The sequence below is a fragment of the Lepisma saccharinum genome, chromosome 16 (genome assembly GCF_977018435.1).
Source record: "Lepisma saccharinum chromosome 16, izLepSacc3.1, whole genome shotgun sequence".
NCBI lineage: Eukaryota > Metazoa > Arthropoda > Insecta > Zygentoma > Lepismatidae > Lepisma > Lepisma saccharinum.
Window position 1 is genome coordinate 13,151,127 of NC_139244.1, and position 17,977 is coordinate 13,169,103.

Below are 17,977 nucleotides of genomic sequence, written 5' to 3' on the forward strand. Positions count from 1 at the left end.
CTTTTGAACCCGAAATCGACTCTGTTTTTGTACCGAAATTTTGCTTTTTTATTTACCAAAAATATGTTCCTCTAATAATCAGGTAAATGTAAAATCTGGGAACAGAACAGAACAGGCAGTGTTGATGAAAATTTTTATGGAATACCAGACGAGACAGACTTGACTTGATGTGAAACTTCAGGTGGAATAGGTCAAGGTTGAAGTGGTTTGGATGGACATGCACAGAGGAGGAGGCCAAAAAGACTTTCTGCAAGAAACCAGTGCAGAAAAAGGCCCCAGAGATCAGGTAATGAACAGAGAGGAGAAGAGAGCAGAACTGGAACACAATGGAAAGAGAGGAGTGTTGGTAGATCAGAAGTTGGAGAGGTCGGACTTCTATGCCGAGACTGGAAATGGTTAAGAATATTTGACCTACCATTCTCCTTGTACAATCAACAGTCTTTTATTACAAATACAATATTCGTGTATACATAAATTACAAAAGTATGGATCAAAGTAATAAGTATGTATTAACAATTATTCCCAATATTGTAGCAATTATCACTTCATCCCATGTGCGCCTCTAGTCTAAATGGCAAGCTGCACACTGTGCACTTCCTACAGGAGAAAAAAACACTTATTTAATATTAGACGAGAAGAGAACTTGCTTGAACTTGAAATCTAGTGTTACAATAGATAAAAGTAAAAGCAATGGATATGTCCAATTAACATTGCATGTGAACATTAAATATCCTACAAATTCACCGAATTCTTTTTCACTCTTATCATGTGCTTAATTTGAATCAACTAAAAGCACATTTTAACTTCTCTTGCAATAAGGAATTAATAAGCTCATGGACAAAACATTAGGCATCACGTGTTGAAAGACATGAACTTCCAAGATCAACAAATAGCAGTGTTTCGTGCTACATTGATCATAGACTGATTAACAATGGTGGTGGGAAAATGGGTTTACAAACAAATGTGACTGCATGGAAAACAAAAAAAAAAAGACTTGGGTTTGGCCATGCCAAAGGATAGCATAGTGGAAATGGCCGAATTTGTGGATGTGTCAAAATGTACTACCGTATGGATATACTGGCAGCGCTTTAAAATGGCTGCCACTAACAATCCAAAAGGTTTTCCTACAAACAAAATAATATTTTTTATGCACAATTGATTTGGTTTGTTTTAATTTGCTTTTCTGCCACTTTAGTTTTAACTAACCATGAAGATGAAGATGAGTGATGGATATGATGATATGATTAGGGTTACCACATATCCATTTTTTCCCGGACATGTACGGCAGTGATGTTAGCACCGAATTAAAATTGGGAGTGAGCAACACACACGCAGAGATCGGACGTAGCGAACCTATACCATTGCGAGCCACATTGTGTGTACCGTTCTGATTTACATATCCCTTATTTATTTATTATACTTTATTATTTTCTATAAAACACAGTTTTTACTCTTGAGAAATTTAATTTTTTTCATAAAATTGTGTTTTTCATGCATTCTTGTTCTCGTTAGCAAATTCGTAATTATAATTGGTTCTTCATTCTTTTTTTCTATTTTAGGCAAATGTTTCTACACTGTACATCTTCAAAATACATTTGACTTTCGTGTCTTGGTATTAAACACATAAACTGTGTTAGAAGATTGTTATCTGCATATTTTTTCAAGTTTTCTTAGTTTAATGATCTTCCTTTGCCACTTCTGGCAACCCTGCGATTCCATACTTTATGGGTCCGATCACTGTGTTCGTGTTGCTCACTTCTGATTTTAATTTGGTGCTAACATCACCGACGTACACATCCGGGAAAAAGTGGATATGAACTTGATGAATGGACACTCACAAACACCACCTATGCCCAGGCCAGAATTCGAACTCAGAACCTCTGGAATCGTAGCACAATATGTTAATACTCCACCACACAAGTCAGTTTTTTAATGTGCAAAAATTAAACTGGATGCCAAATAACTTCTTATAACTCGGGAACATTCCGATGGTTCAAATCATATTTTAAAGTACTCTGATCAGCCTTTTGCATAAACAGACTCCATCAAGTCTGTTCCTTGTCCTGACTCAATTAGGGCTTGGGAATGAACTGCATGCTTCTGAAATGTCCATATAAACATGGTATATTAGGTGTGCTGTTTGTGATTTAATAATTATGCACTTTGATGCATTTACACATGAAAGCAATCTTTTGAAGTAGGAAGATTATCATCTTGGGTTACATAAAACTCGGGAACAAATCATAAATATGCTACAAAATACAAGATAAAAATTCTGTACCGTCAGACACAGAAACCACCATGAAATTTGATGTTTTATGATAGAAGGCAAGGGTTATAAATGGGACGAATAAAATGTGTTTCTCTTGAAGTACGTCTTCTACCCTGAAGATAAGAGTGACGTTACGAGGGGCGATCAGGTTGCTCTGACCCTAACATAGAAAGAGCGGCAATAGGGTTTCAATTTTTTTTTTATTTTCAACATACTCCCCTGCAACTCCAATGCACTTTTCCCATCGGTGCTCCAACGCCTGGATACCTTGCAAAAAAAATCTTCTGACTAGTCCTCCAACCATGAGTCCACAGCCCTTATCACCTCAGAACCATCAGAAAATTTTTGCCCACGAATGTCATTCTTCAAATGTTTGAACAAATGGAAATCACTGAGGGCCAAATCTGGGGAATAGGGTGGGTGGGTCAGCAATTCGAACGATGCATCTGCGATAGCGGCCTTCGCAATGCGTGAGGTGTGGACAGGTGCATTGTCCTGGTAAAAGCACACCACGGGTCAACATCCCACGCCTTTTTTTCTTGATGGAATCACGTAATTTTTTGATTAGGTCACTGTAGTATGTGCCAGTGATGGTTTGGCCTCTTTGTAGACAGTTCACAAGAAGGACACCCTTGCAGTCCCAGAAAATTGAGGCCATCACCTTCTTGGTTGACGTTTGCACCTTGACCTTCTTCGTTGGTGGAGAATGTGGGTGTTTCCACTCCATGCTTTGTGATTTTGTTTCTGGGTCGAAGTGATGGACCCATGTTTCATCCATAGTTACAAATCGGGCAAGGAAATCGTCTATATCAGTACGAAACTTGTCAAGAAGTTCTTGACTGATGAGCACTCGGGTGCGCTTCTGATCTGGGGTGAGGTTTCGAGGGACCCATCTTGCAGCATTTTTTTTCATTTGCAATTCCTGGGTAATTATGTTTTGCACACTGCCATATGACAGGCCACGCATCTCAGCAACATGACGGATAGTGACTCGACGATCCTTCAGCACGATATCGTGGACTTTGTTAATGTTTTCGGTCGTCATGACAGTTTTTGGTGCTCCACCTGCATGTTCATCCTCACACGACTCTCTCCCACAATTAAACTCACGACACCATCTCTTCACCATACTGTATGAAGGAGCACTGTCACCTAGTGTATCCACCAAGTCCTCATGAATTTTGGATACCGTCCACTTCTTCTTCACAAAATATTTGATCACGGCTCTCACCTCAGTTTTCTCCATTCTTGCACATTGACACAACTTCACTCAGTTAAACCCCTGTAAAAAGAAAACTGTACGCTACTCAGACTTGCAATTCAGAATGAAAGCATATAAAGGATCACTAAACAATAACAAAATAAAAAATCAATCGTGACGTCATTCCTTCTATGTTAGGGTCGGAGCAACCTGATCGCCCCTCGTAGCTCTTGAAAGCCTTCCTAAACTTACCTGGTCGATACCCCAAGAAAATCTATTCTTCGTCATGTGTTTTTCTCTTGTGTAATAAGTGTAAATTTTCCAAAATATATTTGTGATCAACACTAAAATTTGAACCAGAGGTGTAGTTCGCTATTTTACCAACATTTGCATTCTTTATTCACCATAAATACATGTATCAGGTTGTGAACAGAAGGCATTGAAACAGTGTTGCCATGTAAAGGGAAATTACATTTCATGCAAAAATTCCAGTAGAATTTTAGGTGAAAGGAGAAGAAAATTTTCATGAAAAATATCAAAACTGCAGGGAAATTTCAGATATCCTGTTCAAGTTCATTAGTGCGTGAAATACATTTTCCTTTCTTTCATTATGTAATTTATACCCTTCAAAAATGAACTATGATTAAAATTTTTAAACTGGTTTGGGAACAATAAATACCTTTCATTATTATCCAACTTTTAAAGTTATTGTAATAGCAGAGCTAATGTAAACCTAACATTTATAAAATTTTCCATATATTTTATTCAGTGTGTGCAATTTTCTATCAATAATGATCGTTATATGATATTCATCCTTTCATCCATGAATAATTTTTCTGTGAATTGGTATTTCTATTGTAATAATTCTACCAGTACCTCTGGAGGCAGAGGGCACCAACATTAATAGAACATCTACAAGTAAGTTTCGCGGAAAAAATTAGTAACTTACGTCTAATTATTATCAATTACATCTTTTATTCCCCAAACATGAATAAATTTTATGTTCTAAATAAATAAATCAAGTTTTTGGATTAAAAAAGGGAAAATGTGCTTTCTTGTTGTAGCAATATTGCATTGAAAGGCTTGAGCATATAACATAATATTCCAGGCATCACTAAAACACTACAATGATAATAAGGATACTCACCTGAAGGCAATTTCTGATTGATCAAATACGACCAGCATCTTTTAGCTTGCTAATAAGTTCATCTACGTCAGCTACTATGGTACCAGACTGTCTTTGTGGAGGGTCTTCCACGCTAACAACATCTATCCGAGGTGCAGTGTCCACTCCAAGATCCTTTGGACTCACTACTTTCAATGGTTTCTTCTTGGCTTTCTGTAAAATGGAAGGTAAGGAATAGTAACTCATTTGTTGGTTCGTGGCAAAACAATTTTTATCCAGTGTCTCACGAACATGCAATACATACAGAACCCTTAGGGAGCTTTGAGAACGAAGCGACAGACAACAAGCGACTTGTGTTATTTGGAAGCAAACCCTCAATAACCAATGAACCTTTCGAACCGAAGTGACACAAGCTGCACATATCACTCCGATTGAGCAGTTTTCTCATTACGGTGCATCATGTTGCCTCAATCTGTTTGCACATGCACGGTGAATTTTTTGCTTTAGAATGAAGGCCCCTGTGTCACTTGTCACTTTGGTGTGAACTCCCTAGTAGTTACTAAAACTAAAAATAATTAAATGCCACAAATAGCTCATTGAGGTTAAAGACCTACCGAGCTGTTTTTCTTTGGCTGACGTACTGAGTCCGATACTTCTTTCCATGTAGCTCCCCAATTGACTTCAGTACCAAAATTTTGGAGCTCCAACCGGATCAAACTAAGACCACTCGTACCAAAGTTGAGAGAGCTAACCACTAGCTTACATGGGAACTCACTCACACTATTAATATTTTACGAAGTACAGGGGTTGATCAAATGAAAAGGTATGAAACGTCGTAACAACGGAATCGTTTATATAATACCGATGCAGCGATGGGAGAACGTAGCGTGATATGTTGGGGGGCGATTGGAGTTGCCACGCGGCATCGGAGCATGCGCAGGAGAGAGCAGAGGCTCCGATACAGAGCGCCGTCCAAGTGACGCGGCAGTGCGTGTTCGGACAGGATGGCGTTAACATTGGCAAATTCGACTGTTGAGGAGCAGCGAGGCGTTATCCGTTTTCTGACAGCGGAAGGTGTTAAACCGGCCGATATTCATCGCCGGATGGTGAACGTTTACGGGGAAGACAAAGGGTGTGGTTCTGCTCCATGATAACGCACGTCCACACATCTCCAGGGTCACACACGCGGAACTGGCCAGGTTCAAGTGGGAGCAGCTAGACCATCCACCCTACAGTCCGGACTTATCCCCCTGTGACTTCCATGTGTTTGGTCCCCTGAAAAAGCATCTCAAAGGAACGCGCTTCACCTCAGACGATGAACTCAAGGACGCTGTGAAGGACTGGGTCGCGTCACGGCCAAAGGAATTCTGGGAAAAAGGAATCATTCGGCTCGTTCATCAATGGGATCAATGTGCTCAGGCCTATGGAGGATACTTTGAATAAAGTATTCATTTACACCGACAGTGTCGTTTTGTACCTTTTCATTTGATCAACCCTTGTACATACCTTGACCCATCATTATCCATTAATTCACAAAGTTCACTTGTCTTCTGTAAGAGGCTAAATATTTTAACTTTCACTTTTTACATCTGTAGTAGTACAACCACTGTAACTGGGGCTGGGTAGATGCTGCTTTGAACCGAGATCCATACCAATGCTCGAAAATTGTAATGGTAATTGATTCATTGATTTTTTATTTATTTTGCATTTCTGTCACTTTTGGCTAATCGTGAAGATGAGGATGAGTGATAATATGATGAAAATCGATAGAGGGACACTCGCAAAGAACAACCAGTCAGTCGGCCTCCACTGAAAATTGGCACATTTCTTTTCAAATTACAAAACATTGCAGAAAGTTTGTTATTTTTACACTAATAATTCAGTTAGCATTCGAACAGAAAAACGAAAATAGAAATGTGATACATAAAAAAAAAATAGTGTAATATTTTTCATATTCTAGCACTTAATCCAAAGTACAAATGGTTATGCAGTTTTTCAAAATTGCACAAATGAGACTAAATTTATGACTAAAATTTCCCTCAAACTTTTAGTTTCTTCTTGAATGGGGTGTGTGCAAATTACACACACACATGTATGCACTTTTGCATGCATTTAGTGTAATAACTGCATGAAATTTTAAAAAACGAAAGAAAAAAAACCCAGTTGTACAGGATAGGTGCTGTGTTAACCACTCCACCATGGGGGCCGGCTGTAATGGTAATTTTAAAAGTTGTTCTTAACACATTGGGGTCTCACGACGGGTATAGCCTGCAGTGCACTTAAAGTCAATGTGGACGAAAGACGGGCATAGCCCTTCCTGTGGTATGCAATCGCTTTGCCGATTGAACTACGGGCTATGTTCGTAGTTCGTCTCATGTGCATGTTCCTTCAAGCCTCTTGGACTCATGTCCTATTTTTATCTTGCACCTGCGACTGTTTGTTGTCGGGTTGATGTACGTTGCATTGTTTAGAATGGTGTCCTTAGATCCAGACCACATAGCGGAAATTCTGGGTTCCATTTGTTCATTAGGTCAGTGGTGAATATGTATGTAATTTATAAGAAAGTAAACAGGGAAAATCATAATATGTCTCGGGAAGAGTTCATCATCCAAGTAGGGGAACCGCTACTCATCAAAGCGGGCAAAGATATTCAAGGTCAACTACAGCAGATAGGCTAACAGGCTGCCATTTTCCAAGGAAAATCCCCCCCTACAGAGAAAAAGTCAAGGCCCTGTGGGTCATGTAAAGTTTGTGGAGACAGGCACAAAAAGAAACTGGCAAGTGGGCAAGAAAAGACACAACATTTTACTGCCCCATCTGTGACCTTGCTCTCTGCATTCCTGAATGTTTCGAACTTTTACATACAAAAGCTAATTACCTGTAATTTGTAATTATTTTTGGTTATGTGCACATAAGAAGTATTCTTATACAAGATTCAAAAGATGTATTGATAGTTTATGTAGTTTTTGCATTGTTAATTATTGAAATTTCCAGATTACGAACCTAAAATATCTCTATATTAACATTTGTTACAAAACATTGCTGAAAAAAATATTCAAAAATGTCTGAAAATAAAAAAAAATTAACAAATTTTTGTTCATTGAAAAGAGTAAGTTTTGTAGATTTAAGAAATGTGTGGTAAATAAAAACAAATTAAAAATATTTTCTTCTATGATTTTTTTAAAAACAACCAAACACCACAGGCCAGAGGTAAAAATGCTGTATTATGAGGCCAGACCCGAATGTGTTAATATTGATTAATATTAGTTCATAATTCACTCCAATTATATGCATTGGGGATGAACCCGTATGAAATTTTGGTCTATACCGATAGTGATAACTAGGGCCCGGACTTTTAGGATTTAACAGACATCATTTTAGGCTTTATAAAGAGATGATTTAGCCCTTTTCAGGAGTTTTTACCTACCCATATTTTTATTGAAATCAATCACAAGTCTTTGCATTTACATGAGCATCAATACTGTAAACACATTTACCTTCACATATTACATTGATTGATTGATTTAGTTTATTTTACTTCGCGTTTTGTGCCTCTTGGCTAATTTGCGAAGATGGGGATGAGTGATGAAATTGATGAATGGACATTTACAAACAACCAAGCCCGACCGGGATTCGAACCCGGGACCCTTGGCGTCGCAGCGCGATGTGCTAACCACTCGGCCACAGGGTCGGGCCTTCACATATTACATGTTTACTACACTTAAAGCATAAAAAAACACAGTTTTAAGAAAATACAGAAAATAATAAAAAAATTTAAAACTTGTCATTGTTAAGCTATATATATATATATGCTGCTGTTGTCGCTGATGTGGGCTGCAGGAATCATCCAAGTACGATGTAGATGGTTTGTCATCTGGCGTAGAAGCTTCCGTTGCCACAGAACCACTGCCATTACTTCCACTTTTTCCTGTAATGAATAAGTCTTCATCGCAGAAAACTGATCCGCCGTCTTGACCTGTATCTGGTCCATGAATTTGTTCATCATTATCCTCCTCCTTCTTCTGACTTCCAAAATGATATCTATCTTTTTTGTTTTGTATCCACTTCAACTGATCTTCATGCACGACCCAGTTTCTACCTTCAACATTCACCAGCCATGTAACTTTGCTTTTCCGTGCTATAATTTTTCCCTTGACATACCTCATAGCATTCCTCTTGTCCTTAAATGGTAACATAACCCATACAAAATCGCCTCTTTGGTTCACCTTTTCATCTGCTTCTGCTACATCCCTTTCGCAGTTTTGATCTATTATTTCTTCCTTTGGGCACCAAATTTATTCCTGAGAATGTAGGAAAATATCATTTGCTGTGGTGTTTTGTCACCTGATGCGTCACATTTGCTTCTCAAAGCCACCAATACTCTCTGCAACAATTCTTCAACGTTGACATGAGTATTCTTATTCAATTGCTCCCGTACAGCACAGTCTAGCTTTGTTTTCACTGTCTGCATGTAGCGCTTGACCTGACCATTGCTTTCAGGATGGTACGCAGGAGAATGGTACAAATTGACGTGACGTTCATCACAGAATGTTTTAAATTCTGAAGATGAGAATGGGGGACCATTATCTACCACAATACACTTTGGTAGCCCATAAATAGCAAAATGTTTAATTAGATAACGCTTTACAAAACACTATCACAATCTACCCATTTGCTGTAGGCATCTACTATAATAATATAAGTAATACTTCTATACACAAAAAAATCCATATGCATCCTTTCCTACGGATGTCTGCATTCAGTCCATGCACTATAGTTCTTAACACTTGTATTTGGCTTGACTGCCGCACAAACTTTACATTTATTTACATACTCTTCAATAGCCGTATCTATTCCTGGCCACCAATATCTCTCTCTGAGCATTACTTTCATTTTTACAATACCACAATGATCTTCATGGGTTCTCTGAATAATGTAATTTCGCACTCCTTTGGGAACAACCAGTCTCCGACCCCAATACAGTAACTCATCCGTAATGCTCAATTCTGCCTGTCTTCTCTTGTACGCCAACAGTTCCTTTAATTCATCTCCTTTGAACCCTTTCACATCTTGTGGCCATCCATTCTTGCAATAGGATTTTGTTAACTTAAGAATTATATCTCGTTTACAATACGTCAAAATCGCCTGCTTTGCATTCGGCGTAAGCGTAACTTGGTACACAAATTCTTCTTGCCTAGGATTATCATCATGTAGGTCAGGAAGTGGAAACCTTGATAACATGTCTGCAAGTTCAACCTTTTTAGTACATATTAGTTTATATGTGAAAGAAGCCAAAAATAAGCACCACCTTTGAATGCGTGGCGATGCCATAATAGGAACTGGTTTTTCCATAGCTAACAATTGCTTAGCTGGCATTGAATCTGTCCATATTTCAAACGATCTACCTTGTACGTATTTTTGGAATTTCCTCACTGCATATATGATACATAAAGCTTCTTTTTCATGCATAGGATATTCAACCTCGCGCTTATTTAACATACATGAAATAAATTCAATCGTACACAATTCCCCTTGTACTTTATGGCATAATTGCGAACCTAATCCATTTTGAGATGCATCACACTGTATAATAACTTCTTTATTCTGGTCGTATGGAACAAGGACCTTGGTATTTTGCAAAGCCAGTTTAGCTGCCTCGAATTGCCGCTGACAATCATTTGTCCATTGCCACCGCACATTTCTCTTCAATAAATTGTAAAGATCCTACAAGATAACCGACAGATTAGGCACACCTCTTCTGTAAAAATTAATACCTCCAAGGAAAGCCTTTAATTGTTTGGTGTTGCAAGGCTTTGGACATTGTATCAATGCATGCAGCTTCTTTTCAGATGGATGAATTCCTTCTTTACTTAAAAGTATATCCTAAATAATCAATTTGTTTTTGAAGAATGAACACTTGCTCCAATTAACCTTAACATTGCACTCATTCAAACGGTTTGAAACTTCAAGGGTTCTGGTAACTGCTTGTTCTAAACCCTTGCTAACAATAAGTAAGTCATCTTGGTATGGAATGACAAAATCTAATCCCTGAAGTATGCCTTAAATAGTTCTTTGAAATATTTGTGATGCGATCCGTACACCAAATGGCAATCGTATATGTTGTACCAATCCCTATGGGGTATTCATTACTAGTAACTGTTTAGCTTGATCATCAAGTTTTATTTGAAGGTAAGCACTTCTGAGATCCAAGGTAACAAATACATCACATCCATTAACTTTTGGAAACATTTCCTCTATCCCGGGCAATGGATAAGTTACGTTTTCAACATATTTATTCCCAGTGTTCTTGAAATCGCAGCAAAGCCTCAGATTACCATCATTCTTACACACAACGACCATAGGACTCGGCCAATCACTTGAGTCAATCTTCTCTAGAATGTATTGCTCAATCAATTTGTCTAATTCAGACTTAACTTTCTCACGTAAACCATACGGAACATTATAAAATTTCTTAAAAATTGGTGTAATGCCTTGTTTCCTTGGAATCGTGGCGGTAAAATGTTTAATTGGCTGCGACAAATCATTATCGAATAACTCTTTATATTCGTGCCTAATAAATTTTATTAATCCTTGCACATTACAAGACGCAATCAGATTTTCACACTTAACCATCTGTGATTTAATTTCAACTTGTCAGCTGTTAACACAGACGAAGCATTAGTCGTATCCTTTCGACTTAACCAAAGTTTGCCCTTGAACAAATTTCAACTTGTCAGATGTTAACATAGACGAAATACAAGTCGTGTCTTGATACACTTCCAACGATGGCCTAAGTTGAGATAGATTAATGTGACAATCAGGCAATAAATGCTTAATCCATTCTCTTCCCATGAGTGGATATTTTAAATCACATGCGACTACATATAAGTCTAGAATTTTATCTACATGTTCATAACGAACTCTTACAGCAACCTTTCCTACTAACGGCAAAGTCATACTGCTTGCACATCGTAAAACACAGTCAGCTTCCAGATATTGCAAACCATGCTGTTGACTGTCACAAAATGTTTTACTTGCAATCAAAACTTGTGAACCTGTAACTATTTCAAAGTTCAACATAGAGTCATTAATAATGAGAGCAATTACATATTCGGACGAAGAAACAAACTTACTAGTAGCTTTATCACAATGAGCTATTTTCATAGGCAATGAAGAATGGTCAGATTTAAGATATGGTTGCGACGAAACTGAACTCTCATTACAGTGGGACAAAGTATACCCAATCGATCCTTCTTGCACAAATTTACTTTCTCCATTTACTTCCATAGTAATCATTCCAACCCTTAATTCATTTATATCTAACACCTCACTGTCCATATCATCCGAAGAAACAGATTCAACAGCCTGTACAGCGTTAGCCTTGTACTTGCTATAAGGTTTAGTACTATTAGTTTCTTTATTGCGATGTAACTTGAAACACTGGGAAACATCGTGACCGAATTTTACAGTATCTGCAATGCTTGAAATATTGCTGCTTTCTTTCCCGTTCATTTTTACTTCCCTCATTATCCAATTGATTTTGTCTGAACCTAAGATTGGATCCACTTGACACAGTATTTTGGAATTTCCAGCTATCCTGTTTTGGATTAGAATTGGCACCGGAGTTCAAACGCATATCGCCCTTGTACTTATTTACCTTTGTGCTGTTAGTGTTCACAAAATTTAAATTGGACTGGACGTAATACTCCTTCATAGCTGCTTCTAATTTTTCCATCTGCTTAGCTACCTCAAAATCTTTGTGAAATTCCATTACATTGTCAGAATGAGTTTCTTGCGAATTGTGTTAGATCTAATTCCGCTAATTAGTGAATCAAATAAAGCAATCGAAAGAAACTCACCATAACCACACTGCTCTCCGATCTTTCTTAATCTCCTTACAAAATCTTCTATTTGTTCGTCTTCTTCTTGTACACATTTTCTAAGCTTTAACCTTTGCACAATATAGTTACTTGATGGACTATAATAAGATTTTAATCTTTATGCAATATCCTGATAGGATTTATCATGAGGCAATGTAGGTGCAAATAATTCACGCAGAACTTCATATGGCTTGTTTCCAATGACAGATATTAATCTAGGAACTTTCTTGTCCTTTGGAATAGCTTGGGTTTGACAATAATTATCGAAGCGCTCCAAATACGCTACTATCGATCCATCTTGGGGATCATATTTATGAAAACCAGCTACTAAAGCCATTATATTTTTATACTATAACACAAAGCTTAGAAGTAAAACATACTTATCCTCGATTTCTAACTAAATTCTCGTCGCCATGTATAAATCTCTGTCGTGTATTCACACACAGAGGTTAATTAGTTCGCACACATAGGTAACCATTTCTAAGATGGCTGAAGACACAATTCTATCAATAACAACTTTACAAACAATTGAATATCGATTCAGATATTATGCACACTTAACAATAACATGCCAAAATTAAGTATTTTTTTTTAACATTATGATGTTGACATGTGGCATGAGCCAAGCACATATAATATTTAATGTTTAACAAACTTTTAAGAAGAACCAGCTGATACAAAATTTCCTGAATTAACTAGCATTGTTTCAAATTTGCTGTATCATACATTCTGAATGTCATTTGATGTTGGAAGAAAAAGTAATATTTTTTCATACAAAATAAAGTTTTTGCTTGGTGCCTGTGGACTAAGTAAAGGTCCTTGCATTCAAAGATGAAATGTAAGGGTTTGCCCTTTCATCATAAACAAGGTGTAGGAAAGCAGTCGGTTGCTATAGTTACGGTACTGGTAAAAGGCAAGGAGAGAGATATACATTACAAATAAAAATCAAAGTCAACATCGAAGTTTTGAGACTGGTCTTGGAGAGATATCATGGCATGTTTCTCAATTTTGTCAGTGACTTGGATTTTTACCTAAATTATCCTTCCATGTTTTAACCTAATTTATTTTCTTACTAAAAGTACTTTTTCATCTCTGATGGGTAAGAAAATTAAGGCAAAAATAAGTCTAGTTTAATTTTGCGATAGAAACACCTCATCCTGTATAAATGGTTGAAAACTCAGTGGCGGTGATTGCGTTCCAAAACCGAGGGTGCAAAGACAGTATATTTCCCTTTGTAGATAAGATTTAGCATAGTGCAGGGACAAAAGTGGCAAATAGTGGGGGATGGGCAACCGCCCTCCCTTGCCCCACCCCCCCCCCTCTAATCGCCGCCACTGGAGTGTTAATGACTGCAAAAACTGTAGATGGTACAGCACAAAATATACAGTAAAATATACTTACCATAATGTTAGGCAGAGTGGCATATCTTGGTTCATTAAGTCTTAAGTCTGCACTGACAACAGCTGGTAATTTGACTTTTATATTTTCCAGACCTCCATCAATTTCTCTTGTTACAGCAAGTTCGCCATTTGTCTTTTCCACCTGAAATTAGAAGAAAAAATCAACATTAAAAGGGATTGGATAAGAATTATGCTTATTGGAATAATTACAGAGATTATTTACAAAACATACATTCTCCATAAATATAATCTTGGAACTCTATGAATGAATCATTATGCACCCCTATTTAAAATATCTGTATACAAAGTAATAATTAGCACTGGCACCATTGCTCTCTAAAGCTAAGGCTTCATCAAATAGTTAACGCACATCACTACTTGTCTTCAGCTTTCACCAGAAGGGACCATTACAGATGTGAATATGTTGGTATGTGCTGCGAATTACACTACAAAATAACATGGCTTGTGTGTATGTAGGCCTCTTCGTGGCATAATGGTAACACCTTGTCAACATGTCCTGGGTTCAATCCACACTGTACGCATGGGTCCCACTTTGAACTGCAGGTCTACTCCAGATTGGCCTGCTGGAGCATAAAGTGGGCTTGGAATAATCTTTGTCAAATTGTTTATACATAGGTTCATATGATTATCACTGTGCATTTTCATGTTCCCTGTTGATCCTATATACATGAATAAAATATAAAAAAAAAACTGCATGCAGGTGAGGAACTTCAGTAAACAATTACACCACTCTCTAAATTGTGTGATAATGTTCTGTTTCAATTGCACGACAGTAAGTTTCTTTATATGTTGTATTTGCTAGGGATGAAATTTATTCAATGCCTTTGGGTTTTGGGAAACTGTATTTCAAGTAACTGGAATTTTAATCCTTCTATATGTAGAAAGACATGCTTTAATAACTACTACTAACTCCATGGCTCAACAGCGCTCAAGGGTTCGAGGCCTTCTGGAGCGCCTCAAGTTCCATTGTTGTTGTTTTCTGGCTTTCTAGTAGGAATAACCACAAAATCTGGATAATAGATATACAGATTTCAATTATGTGATATTTGTTAAAGATGCAACAAGTAATCCAGATATCTGGGTAATCTGGATTTCAAATATTTGCATAATATGGATATCTGAATATCTAGATAATTATCTAGATTGAAAAGTAAATATTATCTGATTATTTGGATATCCAGATTATCCTATTAATTATGTTAGGATAATCTTGATATCCAAATAATCGGATAATTAATATTTACTTTTTCAAGTTAAAGGTTCAAGAATATTTTTGCACAAATTACCCACATTGAAAAATAAGCACAAAAGTGATAAACCCACATATACTCTCTTGCTTGCATGCTCTGATGCAACATCCTATGCTTGTTACTTTGGACACACCAAACCATGTCGACCTGTCCTTCCGTCAAATTGATGGAGAAAGGAAGAAGTGGGGGAGCAACTGGGTTTTGAACTTTGGTTTGGTATTTGAAACTTGCCTGGCAGCATTCTTGTCATATACACCCGGAATGGACAAAGGTTTAAGGATGTACCCTTGAAGTATGTATACTGTTTCCATATTCAGTTTTATGTGAGCTGATTCACATGTTCTTCGGTTTATCAAGTGTGAGTGTTGTATATGTGAACTCATCACATTAACTAGGGCCTCCCCGATGCAGCAGTGGTAGCATCATTGCCTGTAATCAAGGAGTCCCGGGTTCGATACCCGGTGAAGGCACATAGTGGTTTGGATCCCACTTTAAACTGTAGGTCCGGTCTCAATTAGCCTTACTGTGCATAACGTGGACTTTTAAAATACCAAATCAATCCAACCCATCATATTAACTGAATCTATTTCATGGAACACTGTTCAGGTAGCTTGCAGAGCCAAGTACATTTCTTCAACATTAATCGACATTTCGCTATCTTGTTGTATATCCATCTGCACTAACTTCTGAGGAGAGCTGATGAAAGTTTGATTTATGTTGATTTGGAATACACTACAAAATTTGCACAAACATTTTATTATTGTTGATAATTCACATCACGTTGATTCAGAATGTGATGCATTAACATAAACAGAACACAATAACGTGATCAGCCCATTTCCGATGAAAACTGGAGATACGACAAAATAGCATTCAGAAGGTGATTTGTTGACAGTTTTATTGTGACTGATTGTTTTAGCCTTCTAAGTAATAAATCTTTTCTCATTGCCTGTAGCTCTTGTCATTGTATTTGACAATATTATATACAATGTAATTTACAATAAATGCAAAATTTATACATTGTATTTTATTTTCATTGCATTTGATTGTTATGTATGCAAGAGCACCCCACATCCAGTCACACAATAATTAATATCATTATTCTGTTTTCTCAACAACCCTTCCTCCCCAATGCCAGCACACCAAGGTGACAAACTGAGAATGTCATATTTTAAACTGTACACTAAAATCCTTGCAATTTCATTTACGTTTTTTTTGGTACGATGGAAAACTTTTAGTGAGCTAGGTGATGTAGAATTACAATTTAGGCCAAAAAAAAAGAACGCTTAAAGAATATGCAAAGAATCTGTAAAATGGCGTATGCGATGATGGATTTGTTGAGAATCAGTATATACGGACATGAATAAAGATATGTGGAGAGTCTATAAAATGGATAAACTACGAAGATAATTTACGTATACTACATGCAAATCTAAAATCCAGACACAAAATTTATCCTGCATCCAGATAAAATTTTATCACAATTTGGCCATTCCCGCTTTTAGATCAGAGTCTGCTACTAATACCTCACCATGGACTGAACTCTGTATCGAGCACCTCTGGGGATCATCCAGCCTCTAACCAATGGGTACCTGGGAGCAAAGAGATTGGGTTAAAAGCAGCTGGAGCATGGTACTGATCACACAACCTCCAATATGGCAAAGATAGAAAATGTGTTGGGACCTATCACCACATGCTCTATGTATCTTTATGGGACACAATGGACAGCTTTAAATTTTGCCTTTCATATACCATAAGAAAAAATTGTGGTAGGAAAATTGAAAAATCTCATACAAACCTTTGATGCAAACACAGCCTGTGGCCAATCCAGAAAGGCAGCAGTCATTTGTGCAGTCTGATTTGCATCGTCATCAATGGCCTGAAACAAAAGTGAAATGATAATGTATAAAAATTAAACCAGAAACATGTATCATGATTATTTAAAAACACAGCACAAACAAAATTATGATGAGTATCTCAAATATTAATATATACACTATGTTGCCATTCGTCACCGGACACCCCTCAAAAGGTGCTCGGGATCGTCTGTACACGTCATACAACCTATAAAAGGCGTTGCCGGTTGAGAATACACTCATACCAGCTACAGCAGTCAATATGGACAGACGACGCAAACTGAGTGAGGTGGAAAGAGGGATGATCATTGGAGCCCACAGGTTTGGGCATTTGACCCGTGAGATTTCCGACAAATTTCAATTACCCCTGTAGACAGTGAGTGATGTTATAGTGAAGTGGAAGCGTGAGGGGGTCATGACATGCTGACCCAGACCCAGTAAACCGAAAATATTAACAGATCGTGACCGTCGATGCTTGAAACGTGTGATGAAGTCAAGCCGGAAGGCGTCGTTACAGATGGTGGCACAGGAGTTTCGATCGGCTTCCAGTAGTGCTGTTAGTGATCGTACTGTCTGCCGGGAGATAGTCGCACTTGGTTTTTATGGTCGCGCAGCAGTTCACAAGCCGCATATCACAGCTAGAAATGCGACCCCGTCGGTTACAGTGGTGCAAGGAACGCCACCATTGGACTCTCGAACAATGGAAATCCATCCTATGGAGTGATGAATTGCGCTATCAGATGTGGCGGTCCGATGGACGTGTGGGGGTGTGGCGTATGCCCGGTGAACGCTGTTTACTGGACTGTATCGTACCCAGAGTGAAATTCGGTGGAGGTGGCATCATGGTGTGGTCCAGCTTTTCGTGGTACGGTCTTTGTCCTCTTGTTTTAGTTCGGGGAAACATGAATGCCGATACGTACCAAAAAGTTCTGGACAATTCTGCGCTACCAACATTGTGGGAACAATTCGGT

At 37.8% G+C, this 17,977-nt stretch overlaps 1 protein-coding gene across 1 annotated transcript in view; it reads right to left on the bottom strand.

The window, feature by feature from the left end:
* Positions 1–423: 423 nt before the first annotated feature.
* Positions 424–17,977, bottom strand: part of Etfb (Electron transfer flavoprotein beta subunit) — a 36,223-nt gene continuing 18,669 nt past the window's right edge. Inside the window, exons 4-7 of the mRNA XM_083137203.1 lie at positions 16,949–17,029; positions 13,881–14,021; positions 4,621–4,812; positions 424–597 (exon numbers count right to left, since the gene is read on the bottom strand). Of these exons, the coding sequence (XP_082993329.1) occupies positions 4,642–4,812; positions 13,881–14,021; positions 16,949–17,029 (393 nt within the window). The 3' untranslated portion in view covers positions 424–597; positions 4,621–4,641. The remainder of the gene's footprint in view (positions 598–4,620; positions 4,813–13,880; positions 14,022–16,948; positions 17,030–17,977) is intronic.